The sequence below is a fragment of the Artemia franciscana genome, chromosome 3 (assembly GCF_032884065.1).
Source record: "Artemia franciscana chromosome 3, ASM3288406v1, whole genome shotgun sequence".
NCBI lineage: Eukaryota > Metazoa > Arthropoda > Branchiopoda > Anostraca > Artemiidae > Artemia > Artemia franciscana.
The window spans coordinates 28837906-28858257 of NC_088865.1; the positions used below are offsets into that span (position 1 = coordinate 28837906).

General features: G+C 34.8%; 1 protein-coding gene across 2 annotated transcripts in view; it reads right to left on the reverse strand.

Moving 5' to 3' along the window:
* LOC136025127 (cytokine-like nuclear factor N-PAC) overlaps positions 1 to 20352 on the reverse strand; it is a 129040-nt gene continuing 108688 nt past the window's right edge. For both annotated transcript variants that reach the window (XM_065700872.1, XM_065700871.1), the window contains exons 8-12: positions 13719 to 13829; positions 11755 to 11856; positions 7998 to 8160; positions 4620 to 4799; positions 1 to 1951 (exon numbers count right to left, since the gene is read on the reverse strand). In XM_065700872.1, coding sequence (XP_065556944.1) covers positions 1752 to 1951; positions 4620 to 4799; positions 7998 to 8160; positions 11755 to 11856; positions 13719 to 13829 — 756 coding nt within the window. In that variant the 3' untranslated portion in view covers positions 1 to 1751. The remainder of the gene's footprint in view (positions 1952 to 4619; positions 4800 to 7997; positions 8161 to 11754; positions 11857 to 13718; positions 13830 to 20352) is intronic.

Consider the following 20352-nt stretch of genomic DNA (forward strand, 5'->3'; position numbering starts at 1 on the left):
GAAAATTACCAAAATTTTAATTTATATTCTAAGAATCACTAATACAATCAGAATCCCACCTTTTTCAATTACTAGGAAACAAATAAGAACACAGGGCTCACAATCGATAACCTTTAAACTAATTCAAGTGATCGCCAAGAGGGCTTTTTTTTTCGAAGAAGGATTTTTGTGTCTGTCCAGAGATGAATTATCCAAATCAGAAAAATCATCTTTTTTAGATATAATATGTGCAGAATTAACATTAACAGCTGTAGTATGCCAATGTTCTACACTTATTTGCTAATAGTATGTTAAATTTACCATACAATTGTTCTCTTTCTTCCATTCTAGGTGTTCTTAAGGTCTTAACGAATTCGCTAATTAGTTTAAAGTTGCTTAATTCACATCATAATTTAGTAGCCTCAATTCTTACTGTAAATAATTTAAATTTCACATGTCCTGTCAAACTGCAATATAACACATCTAAATAGTCTTCTTAGTACAATATAACTCAGGTAGAGTACTACCTCTCCTTTGATCAAAACAAACGCAAAAAGCATTATTTCTTAACTGGAAACATTACCTTTTTTAAAATCAAAGAAACCGAACAAGGTCCTTATTTAACCAAACACGTTTGCTTCTTTTCTATAAAAATTAAAATCGAAATGAATAGATACAAATTAAGTAAATGCGCTCAATACTGAAAAATACGGTTGAAAACAGGAATTGTTTCGTTTTGAAATTTCCCTGCAGATGATAATGCATGAAAAGGTGTACCATGACGACTAGCACCAAAAGTTATAGAAAATAGACAAAAGAGGAGGGGGCGGGGCAAGTTACTGGATATACGAGAGCAAATCGAATGAATGTGAGAGTGAAATGTATGTTTTTTTTGTTTTTTTTAATCTAATCGAAAAGTTTATGAGCCTCGGTGGCGTCAATTAGGGGGAGAGGGGCATTGCCTCCGTGATTTGGACAAATATCTTTTCTTCGGGATGTTCATTGAAAAATGGCTTTTTGGTGCTTCCCTTGAAAAAAAGACTTTTCCTTCATTGATTTCAAAAAGTACAATTTACTACCTCCCCCCTAATTTCCTTGAATTGACTCTACTGATAAGGTTTCAACAGGAAGAGATAGTGCAATCTTGATTATTTTTTCCCCGAGTTGGTAGTAAGTACTCTAAACTAAACAATTTTCCCCTGCGACAGAAGAGTCTCTAGGCTGCACTTAAGCTGGCCTAAGCGCACAATTTTGTCTTTTGGATCGCATGTCATTTCTGAAATCTTATAACTTATAGGGTTTTAAAATAACAAAAAAAGAGCACCTTTTCCAGGGTCACGCAATTCCTTAAGAGCTTAGAACAAGTATTCGTATTTGACCAGTTTAAACATTCTACTTTTATTTGCTTTTTTTGGCAAAATGGGCGACACAAGCAATAACGGTGATATGCCAGATAAAAGTCTCCAGATAATTTTTTCTACTCTACAAAAAATTAAAACTTTTATTTAATTAGTAATGAATTTTTTTCTAATGAAAATTACTTAAACCATAATTTACATTTTCAAGCTCTTTTGAAATTATTTTGTTTTATTCCTGTACATGCATTAAACGAAAAATTAGGTTCATGGATATTGCAGAAGAAAAGAAGCAATTGCTGATGGAAAAATAAGACCGGATACTGATATCACAAAAAAAATTGGGTATAACAATAAAAAAGGAGAAAAGAACTGCGTACAATATAGGCAGAAATCACTTGATCCTCATTACAAAATTTAAAAACGAGCACGAAGATAAATAGCAGACACATCGTGATCAGCATACCCAAACCTTTTCGTATGTTTGAATACCTCGTTTGCAGCCGCAGTAACCGGAAGAGGTTGTTCGAGTTGATCACCAAGATTCAATGCAAGCTTCAAGTCTTTTTGCATGTGGCTCAATGCCATTGCAGTAGGGAAATTACCATCAATAATCGCTATAAAGGATAACACACAATTAGACAAAATATGAAGGTGCAAACTGTCAGAATTATAGGGAGACATACGTGTAGGACAAAGGCAAATAGAACCATTTGAAGAAGATTATTGAAAATTTATTGAAATATACCAAAGTAAATATACTAAACTATGTGGCAATACTAAATAAATTTGATGTAAATTAAGTCGAGTCAGCAAACCTTAAATAAAACCCGGAGTGATAGAAGTGCCATGAGTGTCTGTTTGAATATACCGCCTTGAACATAAAGTTTTAGCTTTTGCTTAGAAAGGGTGAAGCAACGTTTGCTATATTTTGTGGGTTAGATTACGAGGTCTTTATAATCGACGCATTTTGTGTTTCACAGGGATCGGAAACTGAGAATTTGCTATGCACTCATTTTCAGATGTATTGGAATAAACTGTTGAATTTTCCTTCGTAGCTCCTGATATGAGTTAAAGTAACTTTTCGTCAGGCTGGAATTCGCATTTCAGAGCTCAAAACAACAACCTACAAAAAACTTGTCTTGGGCATGCGCTATCCGGCGCCTGAAGTTATAATCTAGTCACATGCATCGTTACACAGGTAAGAGTGAATAACTAATTTGTTGCATGCCAGAGGATCTTTCTAATGAAGACGTGGATCTCTTGCTAAATCGTCCGTCCTCCTACGTGGGGTCTCTCTAAAAAAATGTTTTGAACAGACTATAAAAAAACTTTCAAAGTTGTAAGAAGAATTCTAAAAGGTGACAAGAGACAGACAATTTTCCATGGTTCTAGAAGAAGGCTATAAACTTGAAACTTTCAAATTGGCCACCTTCACTGACTGGCAGGTAATAATAATAATAAAAAACGTGTTTGGGGCGTATTGAATAAATATAGTGCATAAAATATCAAGAAAAATGAGTATCAGCATATCAGAGGCAGATTTTAATCTTTACTGCCATCTTTACTTTACATGTTTAGAAGTTGGAAGGGCAATTACAAACTCATATCAACTAGTTGCAGAATATCGGGAATCACCAACGCTTATATTATTCTTTTCCATATCAGATTTTAAACTCCAGTTTCACTTGAGGGCGTGGGTAGGGGTAGGGTACAGTCCTACTCTATATCTGGGATCAAGTTTTTATGAACTGCAACGTTTTATTAGCGTAGGTCCAGTATTAACATAATAGATTTTGGTGATGACCATACAGGTAGACCAAAACATGTATTTAGCATCAGCTGGGGTTATCACAAAATGATACTAACCCCAAAAAATCTTATTTTATGTAACTGATAATATCAGTATATCTGAAAACAATCACATGGTGTTACACAATGGGTAGCTGAGGCGACTTATTTAAAAAAAAAAAATACCGAAGTCCATTCGTGCAAAAAGTTCACATACAAATTTACAAAAATTGAAAAATTGCTATTGTCCTTGGAACAGCATCAAAACATTTGCTTTTTTTAATTTGAAATCATAAATTTCTGAACAAAATTTATACCACTGTGTACTAAATGCCGAATCTAAGCCATTTTAAATGCTACATCCTATGATTTAATTACTATTATGTCATTAAATTCTTGGACAAAACTGTTCAAATCGAAAACCGTAAAAATTTGCTTTCATTTCCGAATAAAAAAAGTATCTTTCCTTACGACCTAATTTGTATATACTCAGAAGTCGTCCAGCTCTCAAATTAAAACAAGGTGGAACATAGTTTTATTGAGAAAGCCTAGTGAACACTCAGCTTTTTAGCCCGTATTCAATATAGTGGAAGGAGTAGTCGACACAATATCAACTAATTGTGACGTAAGATGTGACGTAAAATGATACAAATGCTTATACCAAATTGGATGAAAAACTGGAATGATGAATAAAAATATTTACTTCTGAAACTAATTTCAAAGTTTACAACCTAAGTCGCATTGAGTCTTTAGGTAAATACAGAGTTTTTTTCTAAGGATGTGGTGGAGGGGGGGGGGTAGAAATTGATCTTTAATCTCTTAGTTTCTGCGAATATTATTGGTCTACGCTGTTATTACGAAGGTAAAGAGTAACATTAAGCCCCAAAATTAGCAGAATTTATTTCGTAAAGGAGGGGACTGCCTCTTCCTCATCCCCAACCTCTCCCTCGCGGTTGTAGAAACTTTGGAAGATGCTCGCTTGATCGGAAATTGAGGTTTCTAATCCTTTTTTATGAGTCGAAAGTGATTAGACCAACCATCCCGTGTCCTAACACTGTCTTTGATATCTAGACCTTTTGTTGCTGCTTGGGACATCTGGTCAACATTTTGAGGAAGTTTGTACTTTCTCCGTATCTGCACAATTTTGCGCACGCGGAATTTTCCGGGTAGGGGGAAGTTCCTAATATCATAGCATTCAAAATTGCCATTGCCACACATTCTAAACAATTCAAAATTATGTATTTGGCAAAAACAAATCTTGTTTTTTTCTTTAAAATTTTATGCTACATTAACACATTATAAGGTTAAAGTGATGATACAATAACTATAAGTTGAGCAGAGCATTCTTTAACTATAAAATACGCTTTTTAATTTTATAGTCACTATTATGTTAGAACCCTATCCTAAAAATTACACACTCAATGGTAACCGACAAAAAAAATTACAGGAACATCTAACGTCGCATGAATGGTGTTTTTACCATCTTTTACTAACCTTTTCCCTTTTCAACGAGTAACGGCGAAGCTAATTGAGTCAATTCAAGGACTTCTAATACATCTTTGTGATTTAAGCCTGCTCTGTCCGCCAATGCAAATCCTTCAGCAAGAGCATTCATAGATACACCCATCATCAACTGCAATACTAAGTTTAATTTGGTTGCCATACCTACTTCCCCTGAAAAACAAAAATATACTTACAAATGTGTTCTACTTAAGTTAGGTATTTCTTCTTAAGTTCTGTAAAATAAGGACCATTGATATATTCATCTATAAGCTTTAAATTATCAGAGACAAATACCGCAGAAACAGGATTGAATACTTAAGTAACTGATGCATCCAGCCAAGACTCTTAGAGAAGAGGGATGTCACATGGAAAAATAAAAACCTACGCCATATTACAAAAAAATTGAATTTGATAAAATCATCAAGGGACTCTTTCTTGGTTCAAATCCGACTTAGAAAAAAAAGCCTACAAGTTAATGTGTGAACTAAAAAAAATAAAATAAAGAAAACAAAAAATGCAAAGATCGGCAAAATCTGATTCCCAGGATGTTTAAGCAATAAAATGATTTCAATCTGTACTAGCAGATCTCAAAACTGTATGCAAATTATTCTCTTTTTATTATTGCTATTAAATAAAAACTCTTTAGAAACATGAAATTGTTCAGTGTAAAACACAGTTGTAAAAGCTGGATTATAAAAATTTTGAGGAAAGTCTGATTAAAGTTCGCCGTTTTCAATGAACTTCATTTTTGTCTTACACTTGCATAACTACAACAAAAATTATCCAATAAGCTTTCAAGGGCATTAAAAAAAACTTTCCGTGCTTTGGCAGTGGTGTTAATTGACCAAATTTAAGAGGGTGGGGGCAAATTTGTTGTCTTTTTCGATTTTTTCAATAAAATACAAAAAAGGCAGTTTTCAGACAAAATATAATAATGATAGATGGTAATAAGCTTACCTAAGCCATGGATGTCAGGTGATTGATATTTTCGAACGATAATTTCGACAGTACCTGTGCCTGTCATCCTCAGATTAAATTCAAATTTCTTGCCAGAAAGTAAAATAACTAAATAAATAAAACTAAAACACTGAACAACACTAATGATAAGCCGAACCTGGAATTATTGTTGTGCCATGGCCCTAATTTTGGTAGAGGCATTGATGGCCGCTATCCTAGTAGATCTTAAAGAGGTTGGGCCCTAGGGGGGGGGGGTGGAGTTTTTTTTAGATTGCAGTTTATGGGTGATGGGTTCCCTAATTTCGCTAATGTGAAACTCACCATTGTCTTTAGTGATGGCTGGTTTATTTTTAGCAATTTCCAGAGCTTCTCTGATTTTCTGCTTTAAGACATGTGGGACAGTAGTAATAAGTTGGGCCTGGTCAAACTTAATGGAATGAGAAGGGTTTTCAAAAATATGATGGGCCAATGCAGAAAAATTATCTTCCTCCTTTAGCTTTGTCTTTTTTAAGGCAGGCATCAATAGAATCAACATGTTCTTTTAATCGGTGATGAAGAGGTCTCATGGTACGACCTATGTAGGTATCACCACAGCTGCCAGGAATCTCATATACCCTTGGTGGATCTGAAGTAATCTTATCCTTGCCTTTGTTCAAGAAGGAGGAGGTAGTCCTTCCAGAGGGAAAAAACACCTTAAAGCCAAGCTTAGTGAGTTTGGAGCTTAAAATGTCAGTAATGCCCTTAATATAAGGTAATGACAAGAAGGGTTTATCTTCTTCAATCTTAGAGGTAGAGCTCTTGGTATTTCCACTCATCTTTCTCCTGGAAATAACCCTGTCAATGAATTTTTGGGGGTATCCATTACCTATGAAAACATATTTTATATGATCAAGTTCAGCCTTCAACTCAAAATCAGATGAACACACCGCAAATGCTCTATCAACCAATGAATAGACTACAGAATTTTGACTGTAGGGTGGTTATAAGAGTCATATCTCACATATCTATTACTATGAGTTGCCTTTCTATATACGCTCAAGTTCAACCTGGTTTCTCGTTTTGTAATGAGAACATCTAAGAAGAGTAAATTGCGGTTATTTTCAAATTCAATGGTGAACGTAATATCTGGGTCCTGCTGGTTAAAAATATTGAAAAGGATCTTAATTGCTGTCGAAATTATCGTTTGAAAAAATCAATCCCCTGACATCCATAGCTTAGGTAAGCTTATTACCATCCATCATTATTATGTATAAGAGTCAAGTTTGCCTCAGAGAATATCTCAGAGAAAATACCCCCCCAAAAATTATTTCTTAGAATCGGGCACATGTCCTCCTCCTGCTTGATGACAATGTGCTCCTGTTTTGTAATAATCTTAGCCAAGTATCCTGTCAGGAGATAGGCAAAAAAAACCTAGCCTTTTTTGTGAGTATTAGAAAAAAAAACAATTTGCCCCCGCTTGCCCCCCCCAAAAAAACACATGAAACTCAATGCCCCAGCCGGGAGACAAAACAAGATATACTCTCTTATGATGATCGGCAATCAACTGATTGAAAAGTCCTCCATGGAAAAATATCAGCTTCAACTACCATTTTGTAACCTCACTAACGAATTATCTGTAACGAACACTAACGAATTATACAAAGCGAGATTCAATATCCAAGAATCGATGAAAATTATACTTAAATAAAAAAGCTATACTTTGCTTAGGAATGCACATTAGAATTGAGTTAGGGATTTCATTAGTAAAATTTTGAGGGCTTGGAGGAATTCACTTGGTGAACATATTAACCTACTTTTTCAACAGAAAAGCATAATAAATCATAAATCAATAAAATCTCATAATAAATAACTTCAATTTACCAGCGGATGCAAAGATAAATTCATCAGGTCTAATTAGCACCTTAATTTAGATATTCATTATTGCAATTGTGGGTATCGAAGACCATTTTCGCTCTCAGCACAGGAAAATTATCAAAAACTCTAGGAATTAAGCCAGCACAAAACTAATAATAGCTATGAAGCAAAGTTGAAATTGCGTCTTCTTATAAATAGTGTTGGCGATTAATGTTATTGTGTATATATATATATAAATATATATATATATATATATATATATATATATATATATATATATATATATATATATATATATATATATATATATATATATATATATATATATATATATATATCTATAAAATTAAATTAGCAAAGCCAGTTGCGGATCTAGGGTTTTGGAAAGGAAGAGGAAGGAGGAGGGAGCTGATTACCTCACTGCCAATTTTGATTTTTATATCACAACATAGGCAGTTCTAAATCTTTTCTTTTTGAATGAATTGGACTAAGTTTAATTCTAAGATGAGGCCTATAAGCATAAAAACCGAATTTGTTAATTCGTGAAAGTTAACCTACCAAGAAAGAAGGCGCTTGTTCCCATGGCGGAAAAGGCGGATTGACACTCATCAAAAAGGCCTCTGTCACCGGCAGCAAGAACAACCAAACTGCCTTCTTCTGCCTTTGCCTTATTTCCTTGAATCTGAGCTTCCAGATAAACTCCACCTTTTGCGGTAATTCCCTAAAATAATTTAAAAGTTTCAGTACAAGGAGTGATTCTGCCTTTCTTGAAAAAAAACAAAAAAGCAGCAAAAATTTGTAGGCAAATTTTCTGCACCATAGTCAAAATCTCGAGTTACAAAAATCAAGCGCACATTTTCCCCCTGAGAAATGATTGTCGACAGCTTCCCGTTTTACGATTTTGATTACTGTTTCTACGTTCCTTTTCAGCCTTCAATTACTGTTTCAAGAATATGTTTATCCTAAGTTTCAATTTTTAAATTTCACACCAAACTATTTTTTTCTACAAGTTGTTTGTAACAAGCTATTGTAGCTCCGCGGTTACGACAATTACATAAGAAGAAATGCACCTATGTTCTTTATACACGAAACAGAAGAAGCATAATAGACATAGATGAACATGGACCAGATCCTCATGAGGAGCGTTAGAATAAAAATCCAAAGACAGAGCTGAAGGTGTCCCTGAATTAGTAAAAAGTCTGTCTCCTCAATACTCAGAAGAGCAAACACACGCCATTTCTACACCCGACAATCTTAACTGTCAGTACTGACTCTTTTATAGACTTCTTAATGGGTGAAGTAATACCAGAAAAAAAACAGCTTAATGGTCAGACATGCATTTTGTTAACAACATAAAAATCCAGTTGAATACTCTAAATTAAACACAATTCATAAGTATGCGCATTCAGGTTGTCTTAAATGCCACATAAATTATTTTTTGTTGAGCTCATGAAAACCGCTAAAGTACGCTTAGTTGAAATTGATAAATATTGCAAACTAGAGCTAAATCAGTTACTGGAAAAAATTCACACATCAGGAAAGTAATTTCATGCAGTATACAACGAGGTTTGCAATGGAAATTGAAAAAATGAATTCGCTTCAATTGATTTCAGTTTCACTGAAAGAATGACGCTTTGATAAACAAGAGCTAAGAGCTCATATGGCACTTGTGACGAGGTCGGAAGAGCCAAAAGCCAAGAGCTCATATGGCATGAGCTCTAGCAAAATTTTAAGAATCAATAGAATGGCTTTAAAAGGAAAATCAGAGGCTCAATGCCGATCCGGATTAAAAATAAGAGCTCTGAGTCACGAGTTCCTTTTAAATGTCAAAATCCATTAAGATCCGATCACCCACTCGTAAGTTAAAAATACCTCAATTTTTCTAGATTTTTCTCTCCCTTCAGCCCTCCAGATGGTCGAATCGGGGAAAACAACTTTATCAAGTCAATTTGTGCAGCTCCCTGACACACCTACCAATTTTCATTGTCCTAGCACGTCCAGAAGCACCAATCTCGCCAAAGCACTGAATCCCATCCCCTAACTCCCCCAAAGAGAGCGGATCCAGTCCGGTTACGTCAATCACGAATATACGACATTTATTAACGTTTTCCAATATTTCCAGTTTACCCCTCCAACTCCTCCCAATCTCAACAGATCTGGTCAGGATTTGAAATAAGAGCTGTGAGACATGAGTTCCTTCTAAATATAAAATTTTATTAAGATCCGGTCACCCGTTCTTAAGTTAACAATACCTCAATTTTTCTATTTTTTTTTAAATTAACAACCCGCAGCTCCCCCAAAGAGAACAGGTCCGTTCCAATTATGTCAATCATCTATCTATAGCTTGTGCTTATTCTTCCCATAAAGTTTCATCCCGATTTCTACACTCTAAGCGTTTTCCAAGATTTCCAGTTTCCCCCTCCAGTTCCCCCCAATGTCACTGGATCTGGTCGGGATTTAAAATGAGAGTTCTAAAGCACACGGTCCTTTTCAATATCAAATTGTATTAAGATCTGAACTCCCGTTGGTAAGTTAAAAATACCTCATTTTTCTAATTTTTTCGAATTACCCCCCTCCCCCCCCCCCCAACTCCACCAAAGAGAGCGGATACGGTCCGGTTATGTCAGTCACTTATCTTGGACTTGTTTCATCCTGATCTCTCCGCTTTAAGCGTTTTCCCAGATTTCCCCCCCCCCCCCCCCCGAATGACACTGGATCCAGTCGGTATTTAAAATAAGACATCTGAATTACAAGATCCTTCTAAATATGAAATTTCATAAAGATCTGATCATTTCTTCGTAAGTCAAAAATACCGCATTTTTTTAATGTTTTAGAATTAATTCTTCCCACCCCAACTCCCCCAAAGAGAGCGGATCCGTTCCGGTTATGTCAATCACGTATCTAGGACTTGTGCTTATTTTTCCCACCAAGTTTCATCCCAATCCCTCCACTCTATGCATTTTCCAAAATTTTAGGTTCCTCCTAACTCCCCCCGATGTCACCAGATATGGTCGGGATTTAAAACGAGAGCTCTGAGACACGATATCCTTCGAATCATCAAATTCAATAAGATCCGATCACTCCTTCATAAATTAAAAATACCTCATTTCTCTAATTTTTCAGAATTAACCCTCCCTCCAACTCCCCCAAAGAGAGTAGATCCGTTCCGATTATGTAAATCATGTATCTAGGACTTGTCCTTATTTTCTCCACCAAGGTTCATCCCGATTCCTCCAGTCTAAAGCGTTTTCCAAGATTTTCGGTTTGCCCATCCCGACTCCTCCCAATGTCACCTGATCCAGTCGGGATTTAAAATAAGAGCTCTGAGACACGATATCCTTCACAACATCAAATTTTATTATGATCTGATCACCCGTTCGTAAGTTATAAATACCTCCTTTTTTCTAATTTTTCCGATTTAACCATCAACGCCCCTCCCCCCAGATGGTCGAATCGGGGAAACGACAATTTCTAATTTAATCTGGTCTTGTTCCTGATACGCCTGCCAAATTTCATCGTCCTTGCTTACCTGGAAGTGCCTAAAGTAGCAAAACCGGGACAGACAGACCGAGAGAATTTGCGATCGCTATATGTCACTTGGTTGATACCAAGTGCCATAAAGACATAATATTCAAGCTAAAGATCCACACGTGGAACTGCCAGTGAGGCGCCGCCACTTCAGAGGCCGCTTGTGAAAAAACGAAGAGTTTTTAGGTTATCTGCTAGATACAAGTCATTATCAAGCAACATGAACTAGCTAGGCAAAAAAATGTTAGTTTCTGCGACAGACACGTCCACAGCAGATTTTTTCGGGCAGGGGCAGTATAAATTCTAAAAAACGCAAGAATATTCACATAGATAACTAAACCAATTGTATTGTAAATATAAGGCCCAATTAAACAATCACAAAGTAAATCTTATGAATACTGGCGGGGTCTCTGTGTAAAGTTTTAATTCCGATTTTCGTAATCAATGTGACTTATCATATTAGGTTATTTAAATTTTGTTCACAACAGCATAGTTGATTTCTGTATTTTGCAGCAAATAAATATGGTTTATTAGTCAAGCTCGCTGGAATCCAAGTTGAAAAGGCTTAAATTTCGATACCAGCAAAAATTTAGTTTTCATATGATACTAATAACCGAAGGGAGTGGTCTTTACTTCCCTTCTGAAAATCGTACAACAAACGAAACTTTCCAAATCTTTGGAAATCCAGCATTGTTCGCATGGGGGAGGAGGGGGAGATAGATTTAACCTACTTTAAGAAAAAAAATACTTAAAAGGCATAATCGTGTAACAGCAAACATTTAATTACCTCGTGGAGATCTTGAGAGGTTTCCGCGTCAATACTAGTCATCTCAACATACTTTTTACCAGGTGAAATTCCTTGCAAAACTCCACAGTTGCCAAATACAAGCTAAAAAGGTGGAAAATAAAGTATTAGATGCGCAAACAAAATCATATATATATATATTTTTTTTTTATAAGGCTGAAGATACTTAGAATTATTTCATCCACATACCGGTAGTCTTAGCTTTTTAATATTTCCAGCTGAGACATTTTAATGACTCAACACATCTTTATATTTCTGCAATTTTCCAAAATCAATACAACCATATGAATCTATTACACCTTTACACATAGTTTGCTTTTTGAAATTCACAACTCGAAATAGCCGTCACCGCTTATACAAACATTTGCTTAATCAAATACTCAAGTTTGACCATTTCATTTCATAGACACAAAAGCCAAAATAGCACAATCATATAAATATATTGAGAATTTAAGCCCCAATCAAAAAGCCCAAGATAATCAAAAGTGATGGAGGACCAAAAGACACAGCTAGTTGGTTTGTGATAAAAGACAAGGAAAAATACTTCGACCATTTGCTTACAGGAAGAGCCAAACTTAAATTCGGCCCTAGCCTTACTTCCTAATCAAGGGATAGCGGGAATCCATTTGGCTAGAAACCCATTTTAAGCTGATGTTCTCTTTCTGTCTCTCTATGCTTATCCTTTTCTCCCAACCTGCTTGTTTTGTAGACTGGTATTTAACAACGAAAATTTAACACAAAGAACATTTTAGCCATGGAGGGGTGAGAGAGGGGGTATAGTGTTATTATTTGGAGGAACTCTCTGCCTGCCATAGCGCTTACAGGGTAAAAATAGACAAAAGGGGAAAACTTAAACGACAGAGGGTGGAGGAGGGGGATTTTCCTGTGGTAGTTCTCCAGGAAAATTCTCTCCCCCTTCCATGACTGGAAATATGTTAGGTAATATTATCCAATCAGAAACTTTAAGGGCTCGTTGTAGTGGCGCTATTTTGGGTGCGGCATTCCCCCCTAGATTCCCCTCCCCAATATTTCGAAAAACATCATTTCAGCCTAATTTCCTTTATAATTCAAATATCCTTTAATTTTTCTGCTTCTTAATTTTTCTATTTCCACTAGCTTTGTTTACCCGTCAAAAATAAGGCATTTGTCAACCAGTTTTTTTTTAAGTATAGATATTTTGGTCATCACAAACTTCTGTCTTGTTATACAAGGTGTATAAAAAATAACCATACTCGACTACCAAACTAAATTTCTAAGCTAGGAAAATATGCAGGTAGTTCTGAAATTTTTCACAAAGAGAGCTCAAGATGAACTTATAGAAGAAAGAAACGAAATTATTCATATTATCGGCAAGGATCATATTCTCCTTTCGTTGAATATACAAAAAGACTTCATAAGAAGACATTTCTGAAATGGGACTTCCGAAATAGTGGAATAACTAAATAACAACAAAACAAGACATAAGGCCGTCAGCAGAAAAACATTTGAAGGGCCTTACACCTTCCCAAAACGAAAATTAGAACAAAATAAGAGCAAAAACAGAATTTCGAGGTTACAGAGAAATAAGTTAAAAGAAACAACGCTGTATCAAAAAGTTTGCTTTTTCAACACCCAACCTAGTACCTTTCTTCGCCTCTACTTTAAATACAAATTTTAACTTCATTATAACAGTCAAAACACAATCGAAATATTTCTCTCCTTTAAGTATAAGAAAAAGAAAAATCGAAAGCTCCAATGTTTCTTTTCAATGAAATAATATTCATGCTTACTTACCAGTCTGTTCTCTGTATTCATGGTTTGGCACTAGAGTACACATGAGTGGCTTTTGAAATGCCTTGTGCATTTTTTAAATTATGGAAATTCATAAATATATGTCGTTAGAGGTTACATAGGCCAAAAATGATAATATAACTGAGGATAAAAGCATAATAGAGAATAAGCTTTACCTCTTTTACAACAATTGGGTCAGATAAACATGAAAAAGTAACGTCAGAGGAGCTTACTACGTCGGCAGGCGTTAAAAGTTGTGTTGCACCCGCATCAATGAAGTCTTTGCACTGAAAGGAAAAAAGGCACAAGTCAACAAATTCGAATCCATTTGCTTAGAACTAATACTTGAATAAAAATCCACATAATTCAAAAGCAACATATCTGGTAAAAGCAAAGTCAACTTAAGTCTTGAATCTGGTGAAAACTTTTTGGAATGTAAAATAAATAGCAGAGATGTAAAATATTTGTGTCCTTTAGCGGAACTCGTCTCGAAGCGGGCACAGGTTTATATCCATTTTATTTTCAAACATGGCATATTTTACAAAAATAAAAAAAATAAAAATGTCGCATGAAGTGTTGAGAAGCCAAACCAATAAAATCCTTTATAACTAGAGCCAATTATACGGTAGGCTTTGTTCATCAACTATCTTTATTATTTTTTATGGAGTTAACTGACTTGACTTAGGAACAGCTCTAGTTCAAATCCTAATTATCTCAAATATTCTGAAAGGTGAAATTCTTTCATAGCATAGTTAGCGCATTTTATAAACTTTAATTAATTTCTAAAAACTCATAAAGAAAGCAATCGATAAATTAACATTCTTCATTGATAAGTTTGACCTTGCCATGTTAACCTTTCTTTCGTCACATATTTTAAACGGAATAATACAGATTATCGCGCCACGTAATTCTGTAATTTCAATGGATAGATGGCAGATGCGTTTCATTTCGCCTTATTGATTTTTGGCAAGGTGTCTGAGTCCAGATGTTAATTACGCAAGTGGTTCCCTTCGCAACAAAGAAAACGAGTTTCATAATAAACCGGTTTTCTTTTAACAAAATCCTAATAAAGGATACTTGATTCAAGTAAAAGATTTTCAAGTCAGAGATTTTAATAATAAGACTGAAACGAAATTCATGAATATGTTTTTTTTCGAGGAACAAAAATAAATACAGAAGCGGAAGTGATTTTGACAGGACAAAATAAATTAAACCTAACAGTTTCATCGTGTAAACACTCGGCGGTAAAAAATTCTACCGAGGCAACAGAAGTCGATCATAATAGATATGATACAACATAAATAGATCTTAGATCTTAAACCGTTTAACAAGAGTTTATTAAGATAAATTTTCGAAGAAGTTTTCTGTTAAACAGGTTACCTGTTTAGAACTAATTATTCCTTGTTTGCTCATTGAACAAAGATTTTTTGTGGGTTCATTTAAAATAACGACAAATTCCCAAACCCTCCTACACATTAAAAATACATTGTACCCCCTCCTATATTCGCATGAATTTATTGAACGAAGACATGGGGGAGGGGGGCAGTTAAAATAGAAGATATTCTGAAAAGAAAAGGTAGCAATTTTCTTAATGTAAACGAATTCAAGTTTTTCATGAAAATCGCTCTTAGTTTAGGGCACATACATTGGATTAAAACTCATTTTTTATTTTATGATAAATGAACTTTGATTTGTTTAGGATCGAGGGCAGGGGCTAATTTAGGCCCAACCCTTTGAGAGTTAAAACTTCCTTGAATTTCTGGGTACTTTCTAATCAAATTATCTAGCTTTTTTTTTTTTCATTTTTTATACAATTGCTTTCTTCCTTAATAGGAAAATGTATGACTTCCAATCTATTTGTTTTCATGATATACATTCTGCAAACACACTCTCTCATCGGCAGCCGCAAAAAAAAAAAAAAAAAAAAAAAAAAAAAAAAAAAAAAAAAAAAAAAAAAAAAAAAAACGCCGAGTGTGTACGTTTCCAATTGCTTCCATGGGCCGAATATAGCGGCGTGGGCGTTAAAATAAACGATCTTTTTGTACCACCTTATGTGCATGTCGCAATACTATCCTATACACCCCTAAGAAACGCTCAGTAAAACAAACGCTGGGTAAAAAACGCGAAGTGTTTCTCGGGCGTAAGGTGGGCGAAAATTAAAGCACAATTTTGTCCAAGATTCGCAAAAAATTATCAACCCTGTATTTTATGTTTGGTTATTGAGAAAATGCTAGTTGCGAAAGAAAACAAAACACTTAAGAATTATACAATTAAAGACATAATCGAACTAAAAAAGAAATGAGCAAAGGAAAACAAGATAAATTAATAAAAGCATGTAGGTAAATCGTACTGCTTATGTATTGTGTAGCCACCAAACCAACAATGTCCGTTCGTATGGGCCTGTTGCGAACTCTTAATGAACGGCTTACATGATTTGATTTCTCCAGTCCTTCCCCCTACACCACTGTTCTAACATTTGTTTCAAAATCCACGTCCCTTCTGATGAATATCGATGAAAATGAAGAAACTTTTGCTGTTTTAAAATTCAAAAATGTACTAACCGGGACAGCGAATCTAAGAACTGCATATTCATGATTTTTCAATGATTTATTGAAAAATCTCAAGACCCCGCTCTTTACGCTAAAGTTTGACTCTGTCAAAACTCTTTAAGAGTAACTCCTGAAACATAAGGGTCGTTTAATTAGAATAAGACGCTTTTTAAAGTAGTAAAAAACTTTAACGTAAAGAGTGGGGAGGAGACAGCCACTTCCATACACGGAGTAATTTCCTTTTGTTTTAATTTTTAATGTTGCTCCTTACTTTCAGTTGAAATTTTTTTTTATTTAATTATGTAAAGAGGGCGCCAGAACTTCTTATTTCCGTCCAAATGAGGTTTCTGGTTTTCTATGATCGTTGGTTCGATACGATCACCCCTGGTAATAAACAAGAACAAATAAACACGTATCATGTCATCATTCTTATCAAAAATAGAAAAAAAACGTGATATCTAGCATTTTCGTAAATAGGGAATTAAGACCTCTGTAATGAAATTCTCTGGTAAGTTGAATTTGATGGTGATTTTCGTCAAGATCGCTCCACATTTTGTGGGTGTTTTGGACCACAAAGCACCCACAAGTGAGTTTTGTAGGATATATTTTCTCAGGCTCGTAGCTTTTATTGGGTAACTTTTAACTTAATGAATTTTACACATTGAAATCATCAAGAAAAACCAAATCTTTTTATGTATATATATTTATTTAAAGTCTAGCTTTTAGAGTGCCTGCACTATTAGGACCATTTTACAGTCCGTTACGCCAAACTGTTTGTTAAGTTCGACTTCAATCAGTCGTTAGTTGTCATCTATTTTGCGCTAGCGGATTTCCATTAATATGGACTGTATTTTCTCCAATAAAACGAAATCCAGCAAAAATAGGCGGCTGAAAGCAATACAAAAGAATCTACAAAATATGATTTTGTCTATAAAAACCAAATGTTTGAGCAATTTTTCTTTACCTAAAAATTATGTCAACCCCTCCCTCACCAGACTAACATCTCTACAGAAATATATTTTGTTTTTATCGTGCCTGGCTTGGGAACGTAATATACAAGTTCGGAGACAATATTCATGTTAAAATGTGAGACTTGCGTATTATTTTTTCTATGAGTTTGCAATTTTGGAACACAGATTGTCTTTGGTCTAAAGCCAGGAAACAAGGGGAATGTATAAACAGCTTGAGCTATATCTTGGGTGGTACTTCTGATGGCCTCGTTGAGGGATCCACAGGGAGCCGAAAAGCAGCGGAAGTTCAAAAGCAGTCTTATTTGAGTTTTGAACCGAACATTCATAAAAAAGTAAAAAACGGCACAAGCCTATACAATGGAGGTAGAGGGTGGAGCTGAGGTACAATTACAATGGCAGTGGTTATTATATTTGGAAAGAACATGAAATGGGAAACCAAATGGTATAAATCTTCTTTTTTCTGATTTCTGTTGTATGAGCAAAACCAATCAAAACTTTACATACCTTACAAAGCCAAAAAAAAAACTTCAAAATAAACAAACTTTTGTGCATAAGCTAAGGCTATATCTGCCCCTGTTGGGGGTGGGGCTGAGGCAGAATTACAAGAAATAGTAGTTATTATGGTTGCAGCGACAGCTGCAACCTAATTCTGGAAACTGAAAACAAGCAAGAGTCCTGAAAAGTAGCGCTTTACTGAAAACTAAACTTTCATTAGTTTTTTAGAGAGCTAAAATCGTTTTGTAAAAGTAATTGAATTCATGATAGGTATAAGACTATTTAGAGTTTTATGAATTTTTCTTTTATTTTCTGCAGATTGCTTAAGGGTTTTCCTGTATCCATTTCTGTATTGTTGCGTCGGTTTTTGTTTTCAGTAAAGCGTTAACATTTCAGAGGTCTATACACATAGGGAAATAGCACTAGCCAGTTTGTTTAAAACATTTTTCTTAAAAATATGTTGCACAAACCGCAAAGGGGTAATTATTGTTCGTTTTAAGCTTCAACTTCGCTCTTTAATTTCATTAGATTTTTTTTTAAGTAGTTACGCTTGGAAAGAACATGAAATAGGCGATTAAATGATTTATTTCTTCCTTTTTTGTATTTGATTTATGTTGTGTAAGCAAAATTGACAAAAATTAACCAAAATGTTTATTAATCTTACATGGTCATATGCCTGCTTATTCAAGCTACAACTTATTGACGCTTCGTCATTACGAAATGTAATTTTGTCATTTGGAGCTTAAAAAGCCCCAGAAAGTGAATAACATAAAAAGTAGAAGTTTCTCCCGTGAAATAAATACTATCATCTCAACTACTGGTCGTGAAGCTCAAGTCTAACTTGTACTTCACCGAGATCAATACTTTTTTTTTTATCATGAATAATTTTTTTTTCATCACAATGCTTTAAGAATGGAAGTATTCAAGTGTGCTCATTTAATGTGAAAAATTATCAGTAAAATTCAAAACGATTGAATTTTTAGTTTAAACTTTTTGAAACGCAATAGGCGAATAAATACGAGCTATTACTAACCGGCCGAATTTATCGGTTTTCAGAGAATCGCGAATTAAATCTGGGGTTAATGACAACTAAAACGATTTTTTTTAAACATGTCAAGAGAGACGGTACTTGTTAATTAAACGAAATACGCCCAAGAAGTGAAGTTAGCTTAATTTTAATGAAATATAACCATCATATAACCTTTAGTTTATATAATAACATAATTTGGGTTATATATTTGCACATTATGGGGTGGGGGTAAAGTATTTTGACAGCTCCCCTAGCCTAACTTAATCCCCCGACCCTGCTAATGTGCAAATATTTAGCTCAAATTATACAAGTCCAATGGATTCTGCCATTCGTCATTTGTCTTTGAAACTGGTTTTCTCAAATCTTGCATTCAGCTAACTTCTCGACTGTGTTTCTTTTAATTAACATGTGCCACAGAGACGTTAAAACTTGAATCTAGCAAAAATTACGTGAATAGGCGGGGAGGGGCTTTCATCAAGTAGTTATGTGTACTTTACTTATAACAAAATGTTTCCAAATTCTTCGCTGAGAACAAGGAATCACTTCTATTCCTTATCCAAATTGATACAAAATTCATGAATAAGATTGCCTCTGAAAAACTTAGCCTTAAAAGCCGAATTTCTAGGTAATATTGTCCAAATTTTTGAGTTAAAGAATCGTCCATTTTACGCTGACGTTACATTCTTTTATATTAAGATACATAAAGTACTCAATAACGCTTGGGACCCCAAACACACACTTCGGTGCAATGTAACAGCACCTTCCTTTGCGAGGATGAGAGCACCAATGCAGTTTTGGGATCTTTCGCAAAGACGCGCAACCGAGTCCCCTCATACAGGAAAAAAACTGGGGAACATCAATATTTTTTTCCAATTTATTTGAATAACAAGAGGAATCAAACCGTCGATTTTTCTTCAGTTTGGACTTCAGTCAAAATTTTACCATCTATTTCAATACCGTGGAATGGAAAAAACAATCAGCGTCTATTAAAAAAGTAGTACTACAATGAAGTTCTGTACACAGCATAGATACTAATATTTTGGTATCTAAGCTGTGGTTCTGTTCTATTAAGGCCGTGATTAAGTGAACTTGGAAACATCGAGGTTTAAAATTGAAGTTAGGGTAACCTTCTGTCTCTCGATTCTCTAGAGATCGTCGATTCTCAAAAACCCTTCAAATAGCACTTATTCATTGGCGGAAATAGCAGGTTAATTATACCAGGTTGTCAATTTGGTCTCTAGGGCGATCTGAAACGATTCTTTCTGGCAAAAAACTTGTAAAAATTTCAGGTAGCTGAAAATATTCTATGGGACTGTTCGAAAAAAGGAAAATACGTCGAAAGATGGTTGCAATCATTTTATAGGTTATTGTCTTCTGTTCATGACAGTACCGATTTTGTTCTAAAAGCAATATCCTTCATGGAGTACACTTGTGAAAAAGAGCTAGACATTTTCTAAGATTTCTAAGCAATTAGAGGAAATAGAGCAAAATCCTAGCAAACATTTTGTAGCATCTTCAAGAAGCTACGGTCTGGTATTAAAAGCGATATCTTCCACCAATGAATACTTGAGTACTTTTTAAATATAAATTTTCAATTTTAACATGGGATTTTCGAGTTCCATCAGTTCACTTAATCACGGCTTTAAGAGCATACCAAGTACTAGCCCAAACCGTGTCAGCATACCATTAATTCCAAAATGCTATAACCAGCCCATCGAGGAAAAAAAACTGCATTTTCCTGCCATGGTCATAGAACCTATTTATT